At 46.8% G+C, this 24,456-nt stretch overlaps 1 protein-coding gene across 1 annotated transcript in view; it reads right to left on the reverse strand.

Annotated features, from left to right (window-relative positions):
- The window catches only part of Sdk1 (sidekick cell adhesion molecule 1), a 620,720-nt gene that overhangs the window by 177,072 nt on the left and 419,192 nt on the right, over window positions 1–24,456 (reverse strand). The window contains exon 17 of the mRNA XM_028756035.1: window positions 2,624–2,739. Coding sequence (XP_028611868.1) covers window positions 2,624–2,739 — 116 coding nt within the window. The remainder of the gene's footprint in view (window positions 1–2,623; window positions 2,740–24,456) is intronic.

Here is a 24,456-nt window from a genome sequence, read left to right on the forward strand (position 1 = left end):
CCTCACTGGGGGATTCTAGGCAGGGGCTCTACCACTGAGCCACACCCAGCCCCTCACTGGGGGATTCTAGGCAGGGACTTTTTTACCACTGATCTATATCCCTGCCCACTTTTTGAATTTTAAAATATTGAGACAAGGTTTTCCTAAGTTTCCCAGCATGGCCCTGAACTTGTGTTTATCCTGCCTCAGCCTCCTAAGCAGTTGAGATAGTAAAGTCTGGCTATAAATCTTATTACATCTTTTTTTTTTTCCTATTACGTCTTATAATCCCATTTCAAAAAAGTTGACTTTAAAATATGTCTATATATTTTTGTATATTCACACACACATATCTATCTATAGCTATCTATCTTCATATATATCTACATCTGTATCTACATGAATATATATATGTATATCATCACTGCTACACTTGTCACAGCAATGAACACTCCCTTACATCTCTTAGGATACTACTGAACATGGATTTTTTTTTTTTTTTAACAGTGAGGGACAAAGATGACATCATCTGTTAATTCAACTAATTAGCATGAGGAGACAAACACAAATATTCTCCAGACTCAAAATAATTCAATAGGAACAATCTTAATTATTTGTTATTTATGTTATACTAGTTTCCTGGAATGGGTTTTAGGAGGTAGGTTAGAATTTTAAATGAAGGGCATATACAGGGACTGGGGTTGTAGCCCAGTTGATAGAGAGCTTAGCTTGCATGTGGGAAGCCCTGGGTTCTGCTCCAGTTCTACATAAACCCAACACGGTGGCAAGTGCTTATAATCCAAGAACTAAGGAAAGAGGAACTGGAGAATCAGAAGTTCAAGGTCAACCTCAGGCACATAATGAATTTGGAGCCAGCCTGCTACATGAAATTCTGTCTTAAAAACAGAACAAAAAATAGCATATATGTATCTGTGTGTGTGTGTGTGTGTGCGCGTGTGTGTGTGTTTGTGTGCATGTATGTGTGTGTGCAAGTGTATGTTCCAGGAAAAGCTACTTTCCTGCTTAGGCAATGCTAGATGTATGTGGTGAGTTTTAGTCTCCTGACACGATGCATCTCCAGGACTGAGCTGTTCTGAAAGCCAGTGGGCAGCAGGACGCAGCACATCTGTGCAGATCAAACTGACAAGCCAGCCATCAGAAGCACGCAGTGTTCTCACCACTCAGACTTGGCAGGAGAGTCAAGAGTGATGGAGTCTCGGGTTGATCATTAGAGTTCCCTTCAAAAAAGCATCTGCCTTCAGATACCTCCGAGGAAGAAGTGGAGGCATGGCACTTCCTAGCTGGGCCTCATCATAGACACACAAGTGTTTGAGGAAGCCCAACCCAAATGGCAGGCAACAACAACCTTTTGAAGCTGAAAGCATTAGTGGTTCACCCCTCTCTGAAGGGACTCCCCGAGACTCTTGCCTATGGGCTCGTGAACCCACTTGTGCACAATGAAGTCAGACTCCCAAGTCCAACTAGAGAAGTTCACATAAAGGAAAGAAACTGCTTCTGCAATGTGCATTCAAGCCCATCTTACCCAGCAACAGATTCTGTTGCACCCTGCACCCTGGATTCTTCTCTGGACTCTATTCTTTAAACAGAACTATAAATCAAAGCAGAGAGAAAAATGGACTCTGCTGGACAGCAGCCTCCTTCCCATGAATCTCTGCTCTTGATTCTGTGTTATAGGAAGAAGTGCTTGGACACAGGCTGACTTCAATGAGCCCACATAGATAGATCTCCCCTGGGCGGCTCATTCTCTCTCTCTCTCTCTCTCTCTCTCTCTCTCTCTCTCTCTCTCTCTCTCTCTCTCCTCCTCCTCCTCCTCCTCCTCCTCCTCCTCCTCCTCCTCCTCCTCTTCCTCCTCTCTCTCTCTCTCTCTCCTCCTCCTCCTCCTCCTCTTCCTCCTCCTCTTCCTCCTCCTCCTCTCTCTCTCTTTCTTCTTCTTCTTCCTCCTCCTCCTCCTCTTCTTCCTCCTCCTCCTCCTCCTCCTCCTCTCTCTTTCTCTCTCTGTGTGTTTGTGGTGTAATGAATGTGTGCATAGGTGTATGATGGCATGTGTGTATATGTGTGCCACAGTTGAGTTTGATGAATGTGTGCACATGTATGCTGGCATGCAGGTATATGTGTGCCCACGGGTGTCCATGCATGTGAAGCCCAGAGTGTTTCCCTCAATCATTGTCCATCTTAGTTTTTGAGACAGGGTCTCTCACTAAACTCGCAGTTTACTGATTCAAGTAGGGCAGCTGGCCAGCAGCCCTTGGGATTGCCCATCTCTGCTTCCCCAATGCTGGGATTACGGACGTGCATTACAGTGGGTGTGTAGATTTTGTTAGAGGGACCACCCAAGTCTTCACACTTGTATGGCAAGCTCGCTTCACTGACTGGCCCATTCCCTGAAGTCCGTTACTCTGACTAGAAGCTGTTCTCCCGTGCCCTCTTATCAGCTGAGCATTTGAATTTCTGGCCTCAGGATAGTTGAGAAGACTGAGGACAAATGGCAGCCCCACCAAGGTCACAGTACTTTGTGTTTGATACCCTGGATTTTTCATCATATAGGAAGGGTGGAACCCAGAGTATGATATGATCAATACTGCCCACAAGTGCCCTTTGGAGGTCCCCAAACCAGACCAGGTACCTTGTATCCCTGGTTGATGCCGTTGATGAATTGTTGGGGTGGTGGATTCCAAAGGAAGTGCACGGTGGTGGAATTCACAGCCTCTGCCTGCACGTTCTGAGGGGGTGCGGTGGGCACTGTTCCCATATGGAGGCAGAAGGCAGCAGAACAAATGACAGGTGACCCAATGGGGAGAAGAGACAAAAGAGAAACCCCAGTCAGGACTCAAAAGCAATCAAGGTGCAGATGGAAGGGAGGTGAGTGTCTCCCAAGCTAATCTTGTGAAGGAGAACTGGTCCACTTCTGTGGGAGAGTTGCTTCTTCCTGAAGGCAGAGGCAAGAGCAGTGTTAGACCATGTCCCATCCCACAGATTAGAGATGGACAACACACTAAATCTTTCTCTATTGTTTCCTTAGTCATCGCTATTGCCAGCTCAGATCAATAAGGCTAAGGCAAGAGTTCATTTAGCACGGCCTTCCATTTCCTGTCATGTTCTGAGATCCCCGCACGGCCTTCCATTTCCTGTTATGTTCTGAGATCCCCTTCTCCTTCCCAGTTAGGTTTTAGTGTTCACTTGACATAACCTGGGAAGAGAGAAACTCAACTGAAGAACTGCCTAGATTAGATTAGTCTGTGGGGAGTTATCCTGACTGATGATTGATGTAGGAGGGTCCAGCCCACTGTGGGCAGCACCATTCCTAGGCAAATGAACCTAGATTTTGTAGTATAACAAAGCTATCTGAGCATGAGCTTGTAAGCAGCATTCCTCTGTGGGTTTTGTCTCTAGTCCCTGCCCTGAATTACTTCCCTCAGTGATAGACTGTGACCTGGAAGTAAAGCCAAGTAAACTCTTTCATCTTCAAAGTTGTTTTAGGTCAAAGTATTTATCACATCAACAATAGGAAACTAGAATCTTCTATGTATGTGAATGTCTGTTTATATTCCACATTTTAAAAAAGATCGATTTATTTTTACTTTATGTATATGGGTGTTTTGTCTGCATGTATGTCTGTGTGCTGTGTGTGTGCCTAGTACTCAGAGAGACCAGAGAGGGTATTGGATTCATTGGAACAGGAGTAATGAATGGTTCTGAGCTGCCACATGGGTGCTGGGAACTGAATCTGGGTCCTCTGCAAGAACAAGAAGTGCTCTTAACCACTAAGCCATAGCTCCAGAAACTTCTATTGGTTGTTGTTGTTGTTGTTATTGTCGTTGTTGTTGTTGTCTGATGCAGGTTCCCAGAGACGATATTTAAGGAGACCTGGGGTTTTCTGATTAGCCTAAGCTGGCCAGTCAGTGAGCCCTGGGGAATCTACCTTTCTGCCTCCTCAACACTGGGATTAGAAGCATGCCCTACCATGACTGGCTCTGGGGGTCACATTCAGGTCGTTGTGCTTTTGAAGGCAAGTACTTTACACAATGACCTACTGTCCCAGCTGCCCAAGAAACTCTGAGAAGGGAATGGTTTACTTGGCTTTACTTCCAGGTCGCATTTTGTTACCGAGGGAGGTAACTGAGGCAGGGACTGGAGGCAAATGCCACTGAAGAATGGAGCTCAGTGGCTTGTTCACTGGTTCAAATCATCACTCTCCTACTATGTATAGTACTGTCCATTCCTATGCAAAGAGCTACAGGCAACTAGAGAAGGCTGAGACCTGGAGACACAATCTTTCTCTGGGAAGACGACACCTATGGATTATTCAATACCACATGGTCAAACCCCAAAACATACAAGAAACACTATACACACTGAGCAGAGTGCATTTGTGTATTTTGGAATATATTTGAACAGAATTAATAAAAAAAAAGGGGGTCATAAGTTTGAAAGAGAGCAAGGAGGAGCATATAGGAGGGTTTGGAGGGAGGTAGGGAAAGGTGGCATGATGTAATTATATTACACTCAAGCATCTCCTGCTACAAGGCCCAGGGTGGTACCATGGTCATGCTTGGAATGTCAGCCTAGAGCTGAGGATGTCACTCAGTGGGTAGAGTACTGCCTAGGATGCTTGAAGCCCTGGGTTCATATCTAGAACCACATAAGCCAGATGAGGTGACCCAGGCCTGTACTCTCAGCTCTGGGGAAGAACAGGCAAGGGGACCATCCACAGCTATATAGTAGTCTAGGTTAGATAACTTCATGTTCACACGTCTTCTTCATCGTCTCATCTTGTGCAGAGATGAAAGAGTCAGAATCCATTGAGTCTCTTGGTTGACTCTTCCAGACCCCATTTCCTATCCATTACCGTCACCCATGACCACGGCCTCCTCATGTGCTGCCCTCCACACGTCATACGGAAACTGCTCCATTTCCCTTGCTGTAACTCGTGAACATTGTGGATTAAATATGGCCCCAAGGACAGCCGTGTCTGGGATGTATCCTGTTGGAGGGAATATCAGAGCCACTGAGTGAAGTCAAGCCTGGTAAACAACAGGACTGTGACTATTGCCCACGGACGTGAAGAGGTCAGTCTGGTGGCCACACATTTGGAAATAGAAGGAAAAACAGGAACTGCTTATTGATATGGGGAGGTGTGTATGTGTGTGTCTGTGTGTGTGTGTGTGTGTGTGTGTGTGTAGGAATGAAAAGAGAGAAGAGGGAAGCGGGAGGAAGGAAAGGGGGTGTGAAAGAGAGTGGAGGGGAAAGGAAGGAGGGGGAAGGGTGGTGATGGCGGGACTGGCCCATGTGCAGCTGGGCTGAGGAAACTTTACTAAGGCAACTAAGGCTGACTCTTCAGGCGCTTCAGGTGGAGAAACAGAGATGCTTCACACACAGAGGAACAAAGGTAAGATGTGTCGGCATTTCAGAGAAATTACACCGGGCATTTGAGGAATAATTAAACAGCTTAGAATCATTACCCAGACACCCAAATAAGTAAATAACATTACAGACAAGGGAAGAGACCCCAGACAATGATCCCTCATGAATACGAGTTCAAAACACAATCAAGAAAATATAAAAGATCAGACTTGGCAATATACCACAATGGTAATGTAGCCTTATCTGGTGGGATTTATCTAATAAACAGTGGTCCGATATTTGACTATCAATCACGGAAAAGCACCAAAGCAGCAGAATGAAGAGAACCTAATCTTAATAGGTTAGGAAAAGCATTTGATAAATTTTAAGATCTAATCATGATTAAATAAAAAACGACACCTTTCCACCAAGTAGGAATTTAAAAGAACCTGGTAAACTTGACAAAGGGCATCTGTAACACACTGCTGCTGCGATCTCATTTGAGATGAGCGTCTGAAAGATGCTGCCCTGAGATCAGGGACAAGCAAGGATGGGAGCCATCGGTGCAGCTCTTCTATTCTGCAAGTCCAGAGCAGTGTAGATGAGAAAAAGGGAGGAGGCAAACAGATAGGGAGGTGCAATGTGACTGTCTACCTAGAAAGTCCACATCAACTCCAGGAAGGCGTCTAGACTAAGAGAGGCTAGCAAGATTACAGGCTGCAAGGCCAAAACCCACAAATCACTTCTGTTTGTTTGGGTGTTTCTGTTTCTAATTATTTATAAATAACTAGAAATTGAAATTTAAAAATTAGTAGATGACTCATTTGGTAAAGCGCTTGCTGTACAATCATGAGACGCTGAGTTCAGATCTCCAGCACCCACATTAAGACGGTAGAGAGGATTTCTGTGGGTCATTAGCCGGCCAGCCTTAGCCATCCAGTAAGCTCCAGGCCAGTGAGAGACTCAAAAACAAACCTGTGAATGTGTTAGATCTGTAATCTGAAAGTTACAAAGCCACTCAAATACAAGCCCTAAATAAACATTGTGGGAGAATACTGATGGATTGAAGATGAGTCAGGCAAGGGGACCGTTTTCCAAAGTTACCGTGAGTCCATCAAACGCACAGCCAGGCACTCTTTATCAATTTGAAAAGGAGATTTTCAATTTACAGGGAAAAATCAAGGGAACTAGAATAGCCAAAGTGATTTTGAAGAAAAAATACTGGATAAACTTTATCACGTAATTAAAGATAGTACAAATCTATAGTAATTAAAGCAGGTGACCCTGCAAAATGAACAAATACAATGTCAATGCCACAGAGAATTCTAGAAATGAGTTACACAGGTACCAACTGGTGTTCAGAACAGCACACATGATTCTACAAATCCTGGATACTGCCATCAAAATATAAAGAGAACTTCCATAAGTGCCTTATGCTTATGGTTCACACACGGGCTTCCGTGCAAGCCTATTACTCTCAAACTACTAGAAAAGTGTGCCCTTGGGCTAGGTGACAGAATGCAAGGATGGTGCTCCAGGGGGCCTTCTGTGAGATGAGCCAGAACCGAAGGCCACACAAGGCTGGGTGTACAGCATGAGAGCTTTAGAATCTCCCAACCCCACACCCACTAGTGGAGTGGAGACACATGGTGCTGCACCCCTGGGGGTGACAGTCACTGTTGATTCTCAAGGGAAAGGATCTACATCACCTGGGAAAGGTGACTCTGGGCAAGTGAGAAGGTTCCTAGACTGGATTAACAGATGTGGGAAGACTCAACCTCAGCACCATCCCAGGGATCCAGAGCTGGATAAACAGAGAGAAGGCAAGCTGAGCAACAGAACTCAACTCTCTCTGCTTCCTGGTTATCCGTGCAATGTAGCCCGGTGCCTTACACTCCTGCCGCCATTCCTCCCCAACAATGGTGGAGGGTACCCTCAAACTGTGAGCAAAAAATCAACTTTAAGTTGCTTTTCTCAGAGTATTTTCTTATCACAGAAACAGGAGGAACAACTAATACACATGGGGTGAAATACTATCCAGCAATATAATCACATGTGACACCCCCCCCCCAAATACCTTGTACTGAAATCCCATTCAGCACTTGGGAGAGGGAGGCAGGAGAATCAAGAGTTCAAAGCAGGCCTCAGCTGTATAGAAAGGTTACGTGGGACCCTGTCTCCAAACAAGCAACAAATTGCCTGCATTGATCTACTGGAAGGGAGCCAGTTCAGAAGACTCCATATTGAATTCCTTTCTCTACCTGAAAAGAGGAACTTCAAAGTCCATCAAAGAGAAATTAGGAGTGAAGACAAGTGGCTGCTGAGGACAGGGCTGGTCGGATGTATGAATGCAAATGGGCAGGACTATGAAGCTGAGATCATGTGACTGCCCTGTGTCAACCACTATAGCAACAGTGGATTGAAAATATGTATTGAAAATGTGACACTGAATACCACTGAAAGGAAATTATGCCACTAGTTATCTCAAATGTATCAATAAGCATTCATAAAAACACGGAGTCTCTCTGTGTCTGTCTGTCTGTCTGTCTGTCTCTCTCTCTCTCTCTCTCTCTCTCTCTCTCTCTCACGTGTGTGTGTGTGTGTGTGTGTGTGTGTGTGCATTTGAAGGTACAGGTTCAAGTTCAGATATTGTTCCTCAGGTGTTACACACTTTGTGTTTTCAGACAGTCTCTCATTGGCCTGGAGTAGCCAGGCAGGCTAGGCTGGCTGCCCCCTAAGCACTGGAGGACTACCTATCTCTGTCTCCCCAGAGCTTGGATTACAAGCATGAGCTACCAAGCCTGGTTGGGTGTTTTGGTTAACATGAGTTCTGGAGTACTGAACCCAGGTCCTCATGCTTAGACAGGAACTGAGTCATCTCCCCTGCCCCCAGAGAAAAGATTCATGTCCATGATGGTGATGGGATTGTGACACATCCTTTCTGGGAGGTTGGGGGTGGAGCCATGTGGTGAAGTCACACATGGGTGCTGCAGTAGAAGTTCCTAAGGAGTTTTCCTGGCCACTGCCAACACAACCAGGCTTGGTAGCTCATGCTTGTAATCCAAGCTCTGGGGAGACAGAGATAGGTAGTCCTCCAGTGCTTAGGGGGCAGCCAGCCTAGCCTGCCTGGCTACTCCAGGCCAATGAGAGACTGTCTGAAAACACCAACCTCTAATACTGGGAGCTTCCTGTCCACAGCTGTTGATTCTTGACCAAGAAACAAGGCATACAGCACAATGTGAGTGCTTCAACGCTCTCCATTTGGTGCTGGTCTGTATGCAGCAACAGAAACAGGGACAACGTGGGCCCGGGGAGACTGCTTGGTGGCTAAAGTGTTTGGATTCTAAGCACTCACATAAATGCAAGGCTTGGCAGCCTGCCTATGTTCCAGCCTTGGAAGGCAGAGACAGGGGATTCCCTAGAGCAAACAGGCTAACCCTATTGGTGAGTTCTGGGATTTACTGAGAGGTCAGGCCTCCATGAATAAGGTGAGAGGGTGATGTGGGATGATTTTTGATAGCAACCCTGGGCCTCTGTGTCCATGGGCATGTAAAAATACGTACGCATATGCAACACATATGCATGCACACATATGCAACACACACACACACACATGCATGTACATATACATATACATGCACACACACATGCACACATATTCACACATGTACACATACATGCACACAAGCATACATGCAGGCACATCCTCACACATGTGCACACATGCACACACACATGCACACATACACACATATGCACATATATAGGCATACACATGCACAAATACATGCTGGCAGACACACATGCACATGCACACACACATACATGTGCATACACACATGCACAATGAAAACAAAACAAAAATGAAGCAAGGTTAGTATGAGTCAAGAGAAAAGGGGGAAGGAAGAAGGAGAAAAGGTGGAGAAGGAGGAGTCAGGGGCTGCTGGGGAGTGACTGAGGTTTTTTTTATTCCTCTTGGAGCCCTCTGTTAGTTTTCCTCTTGGGTCTCCTGAACAGCGCATGTGCTAAAGGGTCTCTTTGGAACGTATTTCTGCCAGGCTGATGACACTAGGAGGAGGGGGGCTGTTCTCGGACTTTCCCTTTCTTATCTCACTGGCCTTTTCCTGGCTGCTGTATGGAGGTAAATGGTTCAGTGCCACCACACAGTCCACACCGATATGTCCTTCCTCACCATGGCCCAGAAACAGCAGGGTCAAGCTATTGTGGGCTGAGACCATGAGCCAAGCAACCCTTCCCTGACTAAGCTGGCTTCTCACAGTGCTCTGTCACAGCGATGGAAAGCCGACTCCCCCCCACCCCCCCGCCCTGTTCTCCAAGGCAGTCTGGGTGACTCTGCTTCAGCATTCCATCAGCCCCAATTACTGCCTGAGCAGTTCCGGCATGCTTCCCTGCCACATGTTCACCTCTCTGAAATAAGCCAAGGAGCAGATGTTCGATAAATGCATTCTGCATCATTTAAGAGTTGTTTCCTGAAGTTTCCTGAAGATGGCTTTTGCACCTTCGCTTTGATCCCTGTGAGGTGGAAATCCTGCCCTTCATTCCACAGGCAGCGCCTCTCTAAGCCTCAGGGAGGTCTCAGAGCACCAAACACAGGACGACCTCACCTGAGTGGGCCAACAAGGAAGCTACTTCCTGTTTGTAAAAGTTGATCTTGGTTGTCAACTTGACCGCATCTGGAATGAACTAAGAAATACACCTCTGGATGTATCGGATCTGTGAGCACATTCCCCCACATTTCCCTGAAGAATTAAAAAGATGAAGGAAGATCCTCTTCCAGGGTGAATGTCTTCTGGAAGCCACCCAGACCTAAACATGTGTAAGGGAAGGGCGGCTGATTTTGCCTGTCGGCCTTCCCTTATTGCTGATCATTGTATCTACTCTACAGCTTCCTCCACTGATGCTCCAACCAAACTTTGCTGACAACAGAACTCAGAAAGACCAAATGTTCTCCCAGAGTCCCCCAGGCCTTCAGAGATAGATTAGGATTGCTGTGACCTCCAGCTTCATAGGCTGAGAAACCACTGGGTTCTCAGCCTCTTCAGCATATAGACAAACATTGTTGGACCACCAGTCCATATCAGATAAATGCCCTTTGTGACATTCATTTATTCTGTTGGTTCTGTTTCTCTAGAGAAGTCTCACCTCTACACCTCCCCTCCTCCTTACACAAAGTCTTAAGTCATAGTAAAATAAGAAACCAATCAAACAATCCTTCCATCTGAGTGACCTGCCTATAGAGCCATAGCATCCTGCACTCTGGCTCTGCCTCTCTGTCCCAGGTCCTGGATGGAGGCCTGCTGTCACCTTGAGCTCTAGTAAAACATTAGCCATTCTTCTCGGGCCCCCTGTGTTCCCAGATCCCTTGCTTCCATCTCTCCTAATGAGTGTCATTAGAAGTGGCTCATGCTTAAGGACAATGGAACCAAAATCTTCTTCCAAGAGAGACAAGAACAGAGCTGTAGTCAGTAAGTCCTTCCAGGCAATGTTTTCAAAGGAAAGAATAGCTATGGCAGGAGAGGTCTTCATTAATGCAATGACTTCACCCTGGTCCATCTGGAGATAGGACAGGCATGGAAGACAGAGGGCCACAGCCTTAGTCTGCAGAGCTGGCTTCCAGCCTAGCCTCCTCCCAGACTTCCTGTTGGGAGCTGCCACCTCCTGCTACTCAAGTAAGGCCTCTGGGGACATTTTCTCCCCATTGACTAGCAGCTAAGGTCTGTACTCCTAAGGGCAGCTCATGAAGGAAACTCAGCCTGCTGACGTAACAGGCATTAGGTTCTTTTCTGATTTATGTTGAAAAAACCCAAAAGGTCTGTGTGTGTGTGTGTGTGTGTGTGTGTGTGTATGTGTGTGAAGGAGGATACGGGCACGGTTGGTGCATGCGTTTAACCCTGCACTTGGGAGGTAGGTAGCTCTCTGTAAATTTGAGGCCAGCCTGGTGTATGCCAGGACAGTGGTTCACTAAGTAATTGAACTTACCAGGCCTGGGTCTGTTCTCAGTGTTAAGCTGCACATAGCTCACACCTCTGTATAACTGTCTCTGTTTGCAGACCCAAGCACAAGGTCTGCTGTGTGGGGATGAGCTAAGGAAGTTAACAGAAGAAAGGAAAAACCAGGAGGGGGTGGAGCCATGGAAAAACCAGAGTTGGTGAGGAGGCTGTACTTTCATCAGAAGTAGGATTTCTCTGAGGGATGGAGGAAGAGGCTGCACAGGGCAAAGTGGCCCTCTATTGGGGGTAGGGTGGGTCATGTGGGCCACAGGACACCAGTGCCATATAGTACGTGGCAAACTTTTGCCTACAGGTACCCTGAGCTTCAAACTAGAAGAGTCACATCTGCAAAGTCTATGCAGGCGTTGCAGGCAAGTAAAACGGAGCTCAGTGAGTGGGTAAAAGATCTTGTCTTTGATGGAATTAGAAGCTTATCTCAGAAATGAAGATTTCGGAAACGGCTGGCAGTCAAATCAGACAGATGTCAACACTACTGAAATCCATCATTCTTTAAACAGTAGGACACAAAAACAAAACAAAACAACACAACCATAGCTTCTACAGTCAAAGACCTAACCATGGACACACTGAGTAGCAATACACTCACTGAGTATTCATAGAAAAAGAAGGGGTGAGGGGCACACCATCTATTGGTTTCCTATGACGAGCTGTACTGTAACAAACTGGTCAGCTAGCTCTTCTTCCCCCAAACCAAAGATGTGAGATTACAAACCGACCCCATCGGAAGACCCATTAGGTCAATTGGTAAGTTAGAATTCTCCAGATAGACTTAGGATTGATTTGCATGTAACACACTCAATTTCATGTCTGGAAACTGCATGCTTGTGCACCATGTGTGGGTGCCCTGCATATGCATGCACACACACCACTGTGTGCACAGCCACGTGTCTTTATACATGGTATCTGACCCATGCATGGTGGCTTCTTGCTACATAGACAGATCTTCTCTTTGCATTAATGTAAAGATTCAAGGTTTTTGCCATTCATGGAGCTGAGAGTCCAGGAAGAGAAGCAAACACTCAGGACAGTGGAGGGTAAAGGTGCTGACAAGGGCAGCAGGAATTTCCTTAAGAATGATCCTATGGACGGGGTCATTCCAGAGAGAGACCATTAAGTAAAAATGCTAAACTTACAATCAAGCTCCAATATAGACCTCACCAAGCACTGTAATGTTATGCTGTCCCACAGAGTGACAGTAACCACATTCTGGTGCATAATGCTACTCCTGAGCTGGGCGGTGGTGCCCCACACCGTTAATCCCAGCACCTGGGAGGTAGAGGCAGGCGGATTTCTGTGAGTTTGAGGCCAGCCTGGTCTACAGAGTGAGTTCCAGGGCAGCCAGGGCTACACAGAGAAACCCTGTCTCGAAAAAACTGATGATGATGATGGTGGTGATGATGATGATGGTGGTGGTGATGATGATGGTGATCGCAGTAGCAGTAGTAAAATGCTACCCCTGTGCACCTTCAGAGGCAGAGGTATAAGCTGCCTCGCTGAGGGTACCCAAAGAGTTATGCAGAGAAAGAAAAGAAGGTGCTACAGAGACTCCTACTCCACCCTAAGATCTCACCCAGGGCTCAGAGCGGCCCTGCTCAGCATCCCAGTTTAGCTCCTTAGACACTCAGACAGCTTTCTCGCCACATAAGCCACTTTGCTCTTCCACAATACACTGTAATTTGGGGGAGGAACAGGTCTTACATATAGCCCAGCTGGCCTTGATCCTCCTGCCTCCACCTCCTGAGTGCTGGGATTACAGGTGTATACCATGTTGTCCAGTTTACTTTCTCTGCTGCACATCCTAAAGGGTTTTTTTTTTCTTGCTAGACAGAAACATGATAGCCCTACTCCATCTCCTGGGCACTTGTTCCTCACAAGTACACACAGCAAGGAGACTATTTCCTACTCTTAAAACTTCTACCCTGGGGCTGCCGAGCTAGGCCTTTTCTCATAACCCCTGCTCACCCTAGGTCCCCTCTGAGGACCTGGTTATCTTGCCATCCCTGTGGCTCGTCACCGGGAGCTGATGTCCATACTCCATCAGGCATCACTGGCCAGCAAACTTGTCCTTTTTGAAGGGAGATGGAAAGGTACCCTTAGGTCTACAACTCCCAAGTTCTTGATTCAGCTGTAGAGTGCCATCCTCTGAGCACAAGAATCACGGTGTCTTTACCAGAGAAGCTCTGTTCTCAAGAGATGCTCTAGATTGGGCTTGCAGGCATTCCCTTGTACAGGGTGGTGGGAGGGTATCACCTCTCATCTGAGATCCCATCCACTCCCTCCCAGCTAAACACAGCTCTGCCCGAGCTGCACACAGTCCTGGGTCATGAGAGGCGCCATAGATAAAGTATCGAAGGGTAACTGAAGGCTGCAGGGCACCCTACTTATGCAGCTGTAGGGGATTTGTCACTTATGGCAGGGTGAGAGTTTTGAGTGGTGTGGTTGCTCTGGGGCCCTCAACAATCCTGTAAGGGATCCCCTCACCCATATTCTATTAGCAAACCCAACCAATGCATTGATTCCCCAGGCTGGGCTATGGTAGAATCATTACTTTGGTCGGTTGTTGTTGTTGTTGGCATGCTACAGCGGGTAGGCAGATGTTGGTTTGTGTCTCATCAGGAGGAGTTCACACCATAGATATGGACTGTGATCCAGGGAGGTCTCCCCATCCCCAGTGACCCCATCATGTGTAACTGTGACATTTCACGTTACCCATACCACAGTACACTTCTCTTTCCACCATCAATCTAACCAGGTAATTTGGTTTTGACTTCTGACTCTAGGTGGGATTGATAATAGACACCTCTGCTTCAACCCTCACGATCATCAGGTTGTCTCCATTTCTTCTGAATCACGGGCCAAAAATGGATGCCTGACGTTGCAGCCAGAGTCAGCCTTCAAACGTTGATCCATCAAGCTTGACGTTGTTCAACATGGGAATTCACCTAAATGTTTGCCACCCAGTCTCTTCATCTTATTTATAGGGTGCTTATAGATGAATTAGTGAGTGAGTGAATGAAGAAAATTCATGTCCCCAAAGGAATGTGGTACTTGGATCTATCAACATAGTAACGTTGCCCACAAAGGAAGTAGGCTAGCAGAACAGTGTGGTGGTTTGAAAGGGCTGTCCCTCAGGAGTCTCTGGCATGTAAATACTTGGACCCCAGTAGGTGGGTATTTAGGGAAGACTAGGAGCTGTAGTCTGGCTGAAGGAAGTACTTCTGTGTGTGTGTGTGTGTGTGTGTGTGTGTGTGTGAGAGAGAGAGAGAGAGAGAGAGAGAGAGAGAGAGAGAGAGAGAGAGTCCTCATATGGCCTCCATCTTGCCTTCTGAAACATGGTCTTTCACTGGGACCTGGAACTCACCAAGAAGGCCAGGCTGACTAGCCAGTGACCTACCTGTCTCTACCTCCCCAGTGCTAGGATTATAAGTGTTATGTCCCCACAATGGCTTTTCAAAAATGTGCACTCCAGGGCTTGAACCCAGGTCCTCCTGCTTGTCCAGTGGGCATTTTTCTGACTGAGTCATCTCCCTAGGTCCCTCTTCTGAGCCTTTTTGCAACGTTTTCCATCTCTTGTAAGAAAGTGATGGCTCTAATCTTCACAATAGGAAGGTAGATTGAAGTCAGGGAACAAGGATGCAGAAAGAGCCCAGTCTGTCCTTGGTCACTTCTCCCAAAGGGCTAAAGACATAAAAGCAAGGTCAACAGCCATCCCAAACGGAAGTCTCCTTCAGACATGCTCACACCTCTCCTGTATCTGCCTTTCTTTCCAAAGCTGTGAGCTGTAACTCAGGAAGTCTACTGGGGTTCCTGGAGACAGTGATGGCTCCTCCAGGCAGCATTACCTCTCTGTAGTCACAGATCAGTACCAGTGTGTAAAGAGCTGTGGCTACCTCGAGGAGTTTGGGACAGTCTTCCAGGGACAGAGATTCCCCTTAGAGCCAGGGTTTGAGGTTTCAGATCCCTGGGCCTCTGGAAGGGGTCCTCATGTTAACCGCAGAGGTGGCCTGAAACACAACTGTCTAGGCCCCGCCTCAAGCCTGCAGACTCTGGGAGCTCTGGCCAGAAAATGTGGATTTAGGAGTTTCTAGGGCAGCTCTCAACCTGGGGGGTCATGACCCCTTTGGGGTCAAATGATCTTTTCACAGGTGTCAAACATCAGATATCCTGAATATCAGATGTTTCCATTATGATTCATAACAGTAGCAAAACTAGAGTTATAAAGTAACAGTGAAAATAATGTTATAGTTGGGGGGTGGCCACCACAACATGAGGAATTGCATTAGGGTTGCAGAATTAGGAAGGAGAACCCTAGGGGTCACTGGTCCATGAACTGTGACATGAGGTTACTGCCCAAGGACCTTTGTCTCAATTATTTTCCACTCTCACTCCCTTTTTTCTTCCTCTCTTTCTGTTTCCTTCCTCCCCCTCTCCGCTTTCTTTCCACCCTTATTTGGACCTTCCTTCTCCTTCTTTGGCTCTTCTCTTGCCTCCTTCCCCTCCCCTCCCTTCCTCCCACTGGTCTTACCTGCACTTTGACTCTAGTTATAGCCTCACTACTGAATAGAGAAAAGCCCCACACCACAAAGCCTCCCCTTCCCTTGTGAGCAGACACATCAACTGCTCCCTGCAAGACCTCCGATGACAACATCAGGTCAGACACTCCCCATACCCTCGATACAGCCTGTAAGTCAGACACATGAAGATAATTCAAAGCTCACTCTAGTAAATGCTAGCTGTCACTAAGAGTCACCTCCCTGAATGAAGGAAGTGGCTGACTAGGGACAGGCTAGAGGGTTACAGGCTAGCCCTGCTTTCCCGCCCCTCTGCTTCCTGTCCTGCCAAGATGTGAACAAGCAGACTCTGCTCCTTCAACCACATGTAAGAACCACCCTCCTGCCGTGATAGACTGTATCCCCTCAGACCACAAGCCTAACAGAACCTTCCTAAAGTCACTGCTTGGTCACAGCAATTGCCATAGTATAGGAGGAAGGAAGGGAGGGAGGAAGGAAAGAAGGAAGGAAGGAAGGAAGGAAGGGATGGAAGAACAAGAAGTTAATTAAAAGAAGCTTTGGGCTGGAGAGATGGCTCAGTGGGTAGCATTGCTCCAGGCAAGGGGCCAGAGTTTAGTTCCCAGCATCCATATCAGGTGGATCACAAATGTCTGGAGCAGCGCCCTCTTCTGGCTTCCAAAGACACTGCACTCATGCACAGACCCACCCACCAGCACATACACACCTAACTTTTAAAAGATCTTTTAAAAATGAAGAAAGCCTGGGCTGACATGAATCTGCCCCACCAGAGTGTAAGATGAGCCATATAAAGTTTGATGAGACTGTGGAGGAGAAAGTTGTGAGGCTTTGTGAGCTGGAGGACATAGGCCTCGGGCTTCTAGGAAGGCTGACCTCTGTGTTCCACTTATCTTCTCCTACGAGACCTGTCACTCAGCTTGACAATACGAGGAGCCTCGGGTGATGCGGCAGCACTGGCTGAATTCAGCATAGAATGAAATTACAGCTCACTGTCCAATGTGATTTTTATATTCTAACTCGCCTGGTTGTATTATTAAGATAACACGACCTCATCTGTCACGGAGAAGCCATGAAATTAGAAGTATTAACAGGATAAAATGTCATCATTTCTTCTGTCTTTATCCTCAGGACCAAGGCCAGTTCTTCTGGTGGGGGCTGTGGTTCACATAATTCTTACTGTTGGTGTTTAGTTGTCTGTATGTTTTTGAGACAGACTCTCATGTAGCCTAGGCTAGTCTTGAACTTACCATGCCAAGGATGACCTGACTTTCTGATCCTCCTGCTCCTGTGGGCTTGCACCACTATGCCTAACTTTGCTGTGCTGGGGATGGAGCTCAGAGCTTTGTGCACAGTAGGCGATCAATCTACTGACTGAGTCATACCCTCAGGCCAGCCAGTGCTATTCCTCAGGGAGCTAAAGGCCGCACAGTCAGCATTTCAGGGGATAAAAGTGTCTGAGCTCGGGCTCCTGTGTGGGGCTGTGTGCTATTAGGACTGTACTTCCGTGTTCCCTTCTGGAAGGTAGGATGTGATCTCTCTCTAGCTCTGGGACCACTCTGTCTGGAGACAACCCCTCTCATTCTGACAATATTCAAGGTGAGAGCTCGTCCCAGTTGCCCTGCCTCTGGCAGCTTTGCAATCCCACACAAGACAATGTGGGCCTCTACCACAATGGCATGCCCCATTCTCCCTGTCCTAAAAAGTCCAATTTATAATACCAGGGACAGAGGTATCAATCTGACCTTAATGTGGATTCATGTGCATCTGTTTCTCCTAGTAGCCTGGTGGAATGAAATGAATATGCCTTTCAGACAGGAGACAGGAGCTCATTAAATGCAAGAATTACTGGCTGCCCGCTAGCAGGTGGATGTACATATTACAACCTATACGCCAGCTCTTACCGTTAATTCCAGGTCATTCTGGGCTACGGCTCAGCTCTTGCGTTGTTTGTTTCTCACAGTTTCCGATACACCCGAATGTTCACACTTCATTAAACATCTCGAGCACATCACAAGGACAACAAATCTTTTACAAATACTCTTGAGCATTCTTTTACGACCTTTATAAGGAACTAACACTTTACAAGTTCTATGTGTCTCTTTCTAAACTTATCCCTGCCCCCTCCACAATTCTTAATAGAGTTTCTTCCCTGCCAGTTAGCTTTCTTAGTGCTGCTGCATAGGCCATGAGGGAAGAAACTCAACCAGTGGACCCTGTGTGCTATATACCAACTTGCCCAGAAAGATGTGCCATCACTACAACAGTGGACTGACTATTACTGGGGTAGTCAACTACTTTCTTACTAAATTTGAAGTCCCTCTGCATGACAGAATCACACCAGGTACCATGAGCCTTTTCAAAAGCCCGTGGCTTGGGAAATGATAGGCCCTAGGGAGGGGCCTACTGCTGTCACTGTGGCATACAGGGCTGTGTTCACGAACATACACAGAATAGATAAATAAGTAAGTAAAGAAATAAGTCTGCCGGGCAGTGGTGGCGCACGGCTTTAATCCCAGCACTTGGGAGGCGGAAGCAGGTAGATTTCTGAGTTTGAGGCCAGCCAGGTCTACAGAGTGAGCTCCAGGACAGCCAGGGCTACACAGAAAAACCCTGTCTCGAAAAACCAAAACCAAATAAAAAAAAAAGGAAAAGAAAGAAAGAAATAAGAAGTCCATGTGAAGTGAATAGTAACTAAATGTAAGGTTCGTTCAGAGGTGATGGAAGGTGAGACACCTAGTAGGTAGTGTGGCAGGTAACAACCCACGATTGAGTATCACAAGAAACTGTTTCCTAGACACAACACTGAGAACAAGAGACAGTTATTCCAAGTGTGCTCTTGTGACTCTATACTGTAGTGACGGGTTCAGGTAAGAGAGGTGGTGGATAGGGTAGTGAGGTGTGTGTGTGTGTGTGTGTGTGTGTGTGTGTGTGTGTGTAGACAACTGTACCACTGCTGACTTGATGAACGATCATTGTTTCTTAGCGGCACAGCCATTGGTAAGTTGCCATGTTCTTGTACATCAATAACCCCCTGCCCATGTTCATACAAGGGACCCTGAAAAACCTCAGTGGATCACAAGACAAACAAGCCATAACAGCAGGAGTAGGGGGAGACGATATTGGGAAGACATTGTCTGGATGGAGCGGGAGAGGGATAAGAGAGGACAGTGGGGGTGATGACGAGCTAACCATGAGACTGTCAAAGGACACGTCATAAGATATGAATGAAGTAGCACGCTTGAAGCGTCCCATCTCTGTTAGGCTTTCTATTGATGTGATCAGAAAACAAACAACTGAACAGAAAACCCATGACCATTAGAAGCCCAAGGAGGGAAGGGTTTGTCTCATTCAAACACAGGCCATCAACAAATACAGTCTAGGCAGGGACCCAAGGATGGCAGGACCTGGAGCCAGAACTGAAGCAGAGGCCATGGAGGGGTGCTGCTTGCTGGATTGCTCCTCCTGGCTTGTTAGGCTTGTTTTCTTATGTACCTCAGCCCTCAGGGTGGTGCTGCTTGCCACTGGTTGGCCCCTCAGACATCAATCATCAGTGAAAAAAATGTTTTGTCTACGGACTTGTCTACAGGCCAACTCTATAGCAGTGCTTTCTTGATTAAGATTCCTTTTTCCCAGAGGACCCTGCCTTGTGTTAGGTTGACACACAGCTTCCTGACTGTTCACTGTGTGACCCACTCTCCACGCCAGCCTTGGCCTAAGCTGCATCTCTGCATATACCTGCATATTGGCACATCTGGTACTATGAGTAACATGAGGTTACTGCCTCAGGTTCTCTGCAACGTGTTCAGTGCATCTCCTGGTCACACAGGGTGAAGCCACCAGAGAGATACCCAGGGATATTTCTAACTAAACACGGGGAGAAAGGCTGTGCGGTCTGGCTCCTATATGGGCTGGAGTCTATGAGCAAGGTACTAGGGGGCTTTGCTTTGGCAACGCGGGATGTAGATCACACACACTCTTGGTACCAATTCCTCTTCTAGTTTCCTTCCTGCTGCTACGATAAAACACACCAACCAGAATCAACTTAGGGAGAGAAACTGTTCAGCTCATCTTATACTTTTAGGTCTCACAGTCTATCAGGGAATTCATTGCAGAAACACAAGGTAGAGCTTGAAACAGAAATCACGGAGGACTTCTGCTTACCAGCTAGCACACAGCCTTATGCTCAGCTGACTTCATGAATGCCTTTGTCTGCAGGTATATGTACTACATATGCACACTGCCGCCAGAGCCCAACAGAGGGTGCTAGATCTACTAGGAATGGAATTACAGATGGTTGTGGGTGTTGGGAATTGAACCTGGACCCTCTTGAGGAATATCCAGTGCCCTTAAGCACTGAACCATCTCTCCAGCCCCCAGCTACCTTTCTTATACAGCCCAGACCCACTTGACTAAGGATGGTGCTCCCCACAGCTACTCTCTTACAAGGTCAGCTACAGGATACAGATGTCAAAACTGATTCCCACTCCATACACTGAGCTCTGTGCCTAGGCTCAGGCATCCTGCTCATACCCGTGTTTGACTTACAGCTAGGTGTATTCTGATGGTCTTGTGGGAGCGTTCTTTGTAAGGGTTGTCAGTCAAATCAGATGGAAGCCAACACTACTGAAATTCATCATTCTTTAAACTGTACGACACAAATAATTAGTGAATCAGGAAATCAATGCAATGGCCTGGTGTGTGTGTGTGTTTGTGTGTGTGTGTGTGTGTGTTTGTGTGTATGTGTGTGTCAACCAGATTTATTATTGTACACTGTAATAAAAAATTTCCAGTAGCCACTGCACAGCCACCTGTCAAGTGAGTGTAAGGGAGATGACATCTGTTTTCTTTTTATTTCACATACAAGCTACAGAGAAAACCCGAGACTGTTCCCACCAGGCTTGATATATGCACAATGTAAAAAAGAACAGGAAATTTTAGTGCTGGCAGAGCATTGCAGTGAGGCCCTAGTCTGAAGAGGGTGAGCTGAGTGATTTCTACATTCCAGTCTTTTCTAGCATTTTCTAGCTACATGATCCAGGGGAAAGACAGCCATCTCTGTGAGCTTCCATTTGTTTTCCTCTGTAAAATGGGAGGCACATGCTCTCTGGGTCTATTAATAGATGGTAAATAAAATCAGGTAATGAGTGGAAAAGCAGAGGCAGGCTAAGGGATGCTGGTCCAGAGGCAGGCTAAGGGATGCTGGTCCAGAGGCAGGCTAAGGGATGCTGGTCCAGAGGCAGGCTAAGGGATGCTGGTTCAGAGGCAGGCTAAGGGATGCTAGTACAGTGTCCTCCCAATGACCGAGCCTCTCCATTCCTGCAAACTCCAGGAGAGCACATTAAGCCCCCACCCAGTAGATTAGCCTGTATCCACTCTGCTTGGCTTTTAGTATTTTGGGTAATGTTGGAAGGATCTGGAGCATCACGCTGTTTAGAAAGAGAGCCTGAGGTTAGAGCATCTCTGGGGTTGGGGAAACAAATCTTTTGCGCAGCGTCATCTAATGCCACTGTGAGAATTTCCCAAGAGGGGATCAGAACAGAGCTTTGCAGACGGGTGTTCATTTATAATCCTTACTTTAGAAAACCTTTCAAAGCCCAAGTGAGCACTTAGGAGCTTTGCTAATGTTCTCGAAATGTGGATAACCAAATGTTTTTTTCTCCATTTCTTTTAAAATATAAAATATTTCTCCTTCATTACAAGGTAATGTTCTGAGACTGGAATGAATCATGATAGGACAAATATACCTGTTACGAAAAGAAAAATGACAAAGCAAGTAAAAGCAGGGGAAAGGGGAAACATTGGTACACTCCAAGCGGTGATTTATTGTATAATTCATCTTTGGACCCTTGATAGAAAAATCAACATCTGTGTCTTAATGGATCTGTTTTTTAAAATGGATAGAGGGAGTCTGCTAATCTACATGGGTTTGCTTTGGAACATAACTGTAATTTACTATATTTGTGTGGATATATATACATATATATTATATTATATAGAAATATATAACATATATTATACTGTATGTGCATGTATGAGTATGAGTGTGTGGGATTCTGGGTAGGTGTATGTCATGGCACATGTATGGAAGTAAGAAAACAACTTGACGGGCTGGTGAGGTGGCTCAGTGGTTAGGAACACCAGCTGCTCTTCAGGAGGTCATGAGTCCAAATCCCAGCAACCACATGGTGGCTCACAACCATCTGTAATGATATCTGATACCCTCATATGGGTGTCTAAAGACAGCTACATTGTACTTTGGGCTGGAGTGAGTGGGGATGGGGCAAGAGGGAGAAGGAAAGGTGCGGGGGAAGAAAACAACTTGGGTGGCAGTCATTACCCCTAACCTTTTCTGAGACAGAATCTGTTGTTCATTGCTGGTTGAATGCCACTGGCTGATTCTTCTGCCTCTGCCTCTCATCTCCTGGTACAAGTATACTGAGATTAGAGATGCTCACACTACTGAGTCTGGCTTTTCTGTGGTTCTGAGGGGTCTGAACTCAGGACGTCAGGCTTAGGCAGTGAGTGTTTTACTTTCTTCCTCATTCTCTACACCCTTGCTTTATTTCTGAGGCACGGTCTCTCACTAAACCTGGAACTCACTGGTTTGGCTGCACTGGCTGGCAAGTACAGCAAGACCCTGTGGTCTTCCTCTCTCTGCTTCCCTAGTGATGGGGCTTCAGGAGTGTATCATCATGCCCAGCTTCTTACGTGGGGATCCAAGCTCAGGCCCTCGCTTGGCCCACTGAACTATCTTCCTAGCCCATGTATTATATTTTATACTGCAAGTGACACACACACACACACACACACACACACTGAAAACCTCATAGCTATGTATCATTCCTTCCCCAGCCTTTCATGGCTTTTTGAGCCATTTTGAGCAATGTCAATGGTGGAAGCCAAACACCTAGTCAGCGTCCCTCACGTAGGACCTCCGCTGGCTTTTGATGACTCTGTTCTTTCCCTCTCCTTCTACACGATTAGAAAGCCGCTGAAGCAGACAGCAGCACAAGAGATATGCTTCTAATTACGCCAAGCATTTCTACTGCTGAAGCTACACACTGCAGAGTTTTCCCCCTCTGGAAACCAAAAGTGTTATTGATTTCTGGGAGCGCTATGAAATGCGAGTTACTTTCCACTGCCTTTTGGGTCATCATGATGGAAATCTGACAAGCAGCTCCCCGTGTGCTGGGGATCCCGGCCCTACACTTCTACAGAGCAGCCAACCTTTCTTCTGACCCTTTGGAAAGTTCACTTGGCTCAAACCATATTAGAGCAGCAGTGTTCAATTTGTAAGTTAATATGTTCTGTTTAAAATGCTTCCAGCAGAGGAGGTCAGGGAGGCACTGCTGTGAAATCTGTTAGCTGATACTGATGGAGAAGCTACAGGGGTGGTGGATGGAAGCAAGACAGGTGGCATCACCGAAGTTAGAAAGTTCTTATCAGGCAATCCTGTGTGCCCAGGGTACCAGTCAGGGCAGAGAACCTGCTAAGGAGGGCCTATGAAGACAGCTTAGTGAGTAAGCGTTTCTCCCGCAAGTGTGAGGACCAGAGTTTGGATCCTCAGAGCCCACTAAAGATCCAGGCAGGTATGGTGGCCTCCTCTAAACCCAGCACCCAGGAGGCAAAGACAGGTAGACCCTAGAACAAACTGCCTAGCTAGACTAGCCAGACTTGGTGACCTGCAGACTCAGTCAGGGACCCAATCAGTAAGTAAGGTAGAGAGCAAGTGGGGGAGACACTGAAAGTCAAATTCCACACACAAACATAACACATGAACACCCCACTCCCATCATGAACTCTCTCTCTCTCTCTCTCACACACACACACACACACACATTTATGTATACACATACACACACACATATGCATACACATACACACACACACACACACACACACACACACACACACACACACAAAGGGGAAAAACCCACAATGAGCCAGGCAGCACTGTGCACCATGGAGCCCAATACAACTCAGTACCAGAAGAGCCTGGGGTGTGTGGCAGGTGAGTGGTGGATTCAATTACTTCAGGACCGCACCACACTGGGCTCTACCCAGGGTGCGAATAACTTGCTTGCCTTCCTGAAGGGGCTTCCTGGAAGGAAACACACGTTCAAGATAAAAAATGCATGTGCAGGAAGGAGCTTGGGAAACTGTGGTTTCTTCGCTTGGCTGCTGGTGCCCAGCCAGCAGCTGTGCACATCCCCCCGCCCCCGAGAATTTACCAGAGTCCCACATCCAGCAAGCAGCCACATAAGCTACAAGTTCTTCCCTGCAGTGGTCCCTGAAGAGTGCAGGGCGCTTTCCTGACCCTCTTTGAAGGAAGAGGGAACCAGGCCTGGATAGACTAGAATTCCTCCTCCCCAGCTGAACATTCCCAGCCTCCCTCAGTGTCTCCAGATTGACTGCCAAATTATGTTTCTACACACGCCCATGATTTCCCAAATGAAGCTCACAATTAATTTTATGAGTTATTCTTTTCTCTTTTAATATGCAAACATTTAAATTTCCCCCCTTTCTGCTTGAAGGACCTACTCCAGGCTTTTTCA

Source organism: Grammomys surdaster, unplaced genomic scaffold (assembly GCF_004785775.1).
Source record: "Grammomys surdaster isolate TR1022 unplaced genomic scaffold, NIH_TR_1.0 126109, whole genome shotgun sequence".
NCBI classification, from domain to species: domain Eukaryota; kingdom Metazoa; phylum Chordata; class Mammalia; order Rodentia; family Muridae; genus Grammomys; species Grammomys surdaster.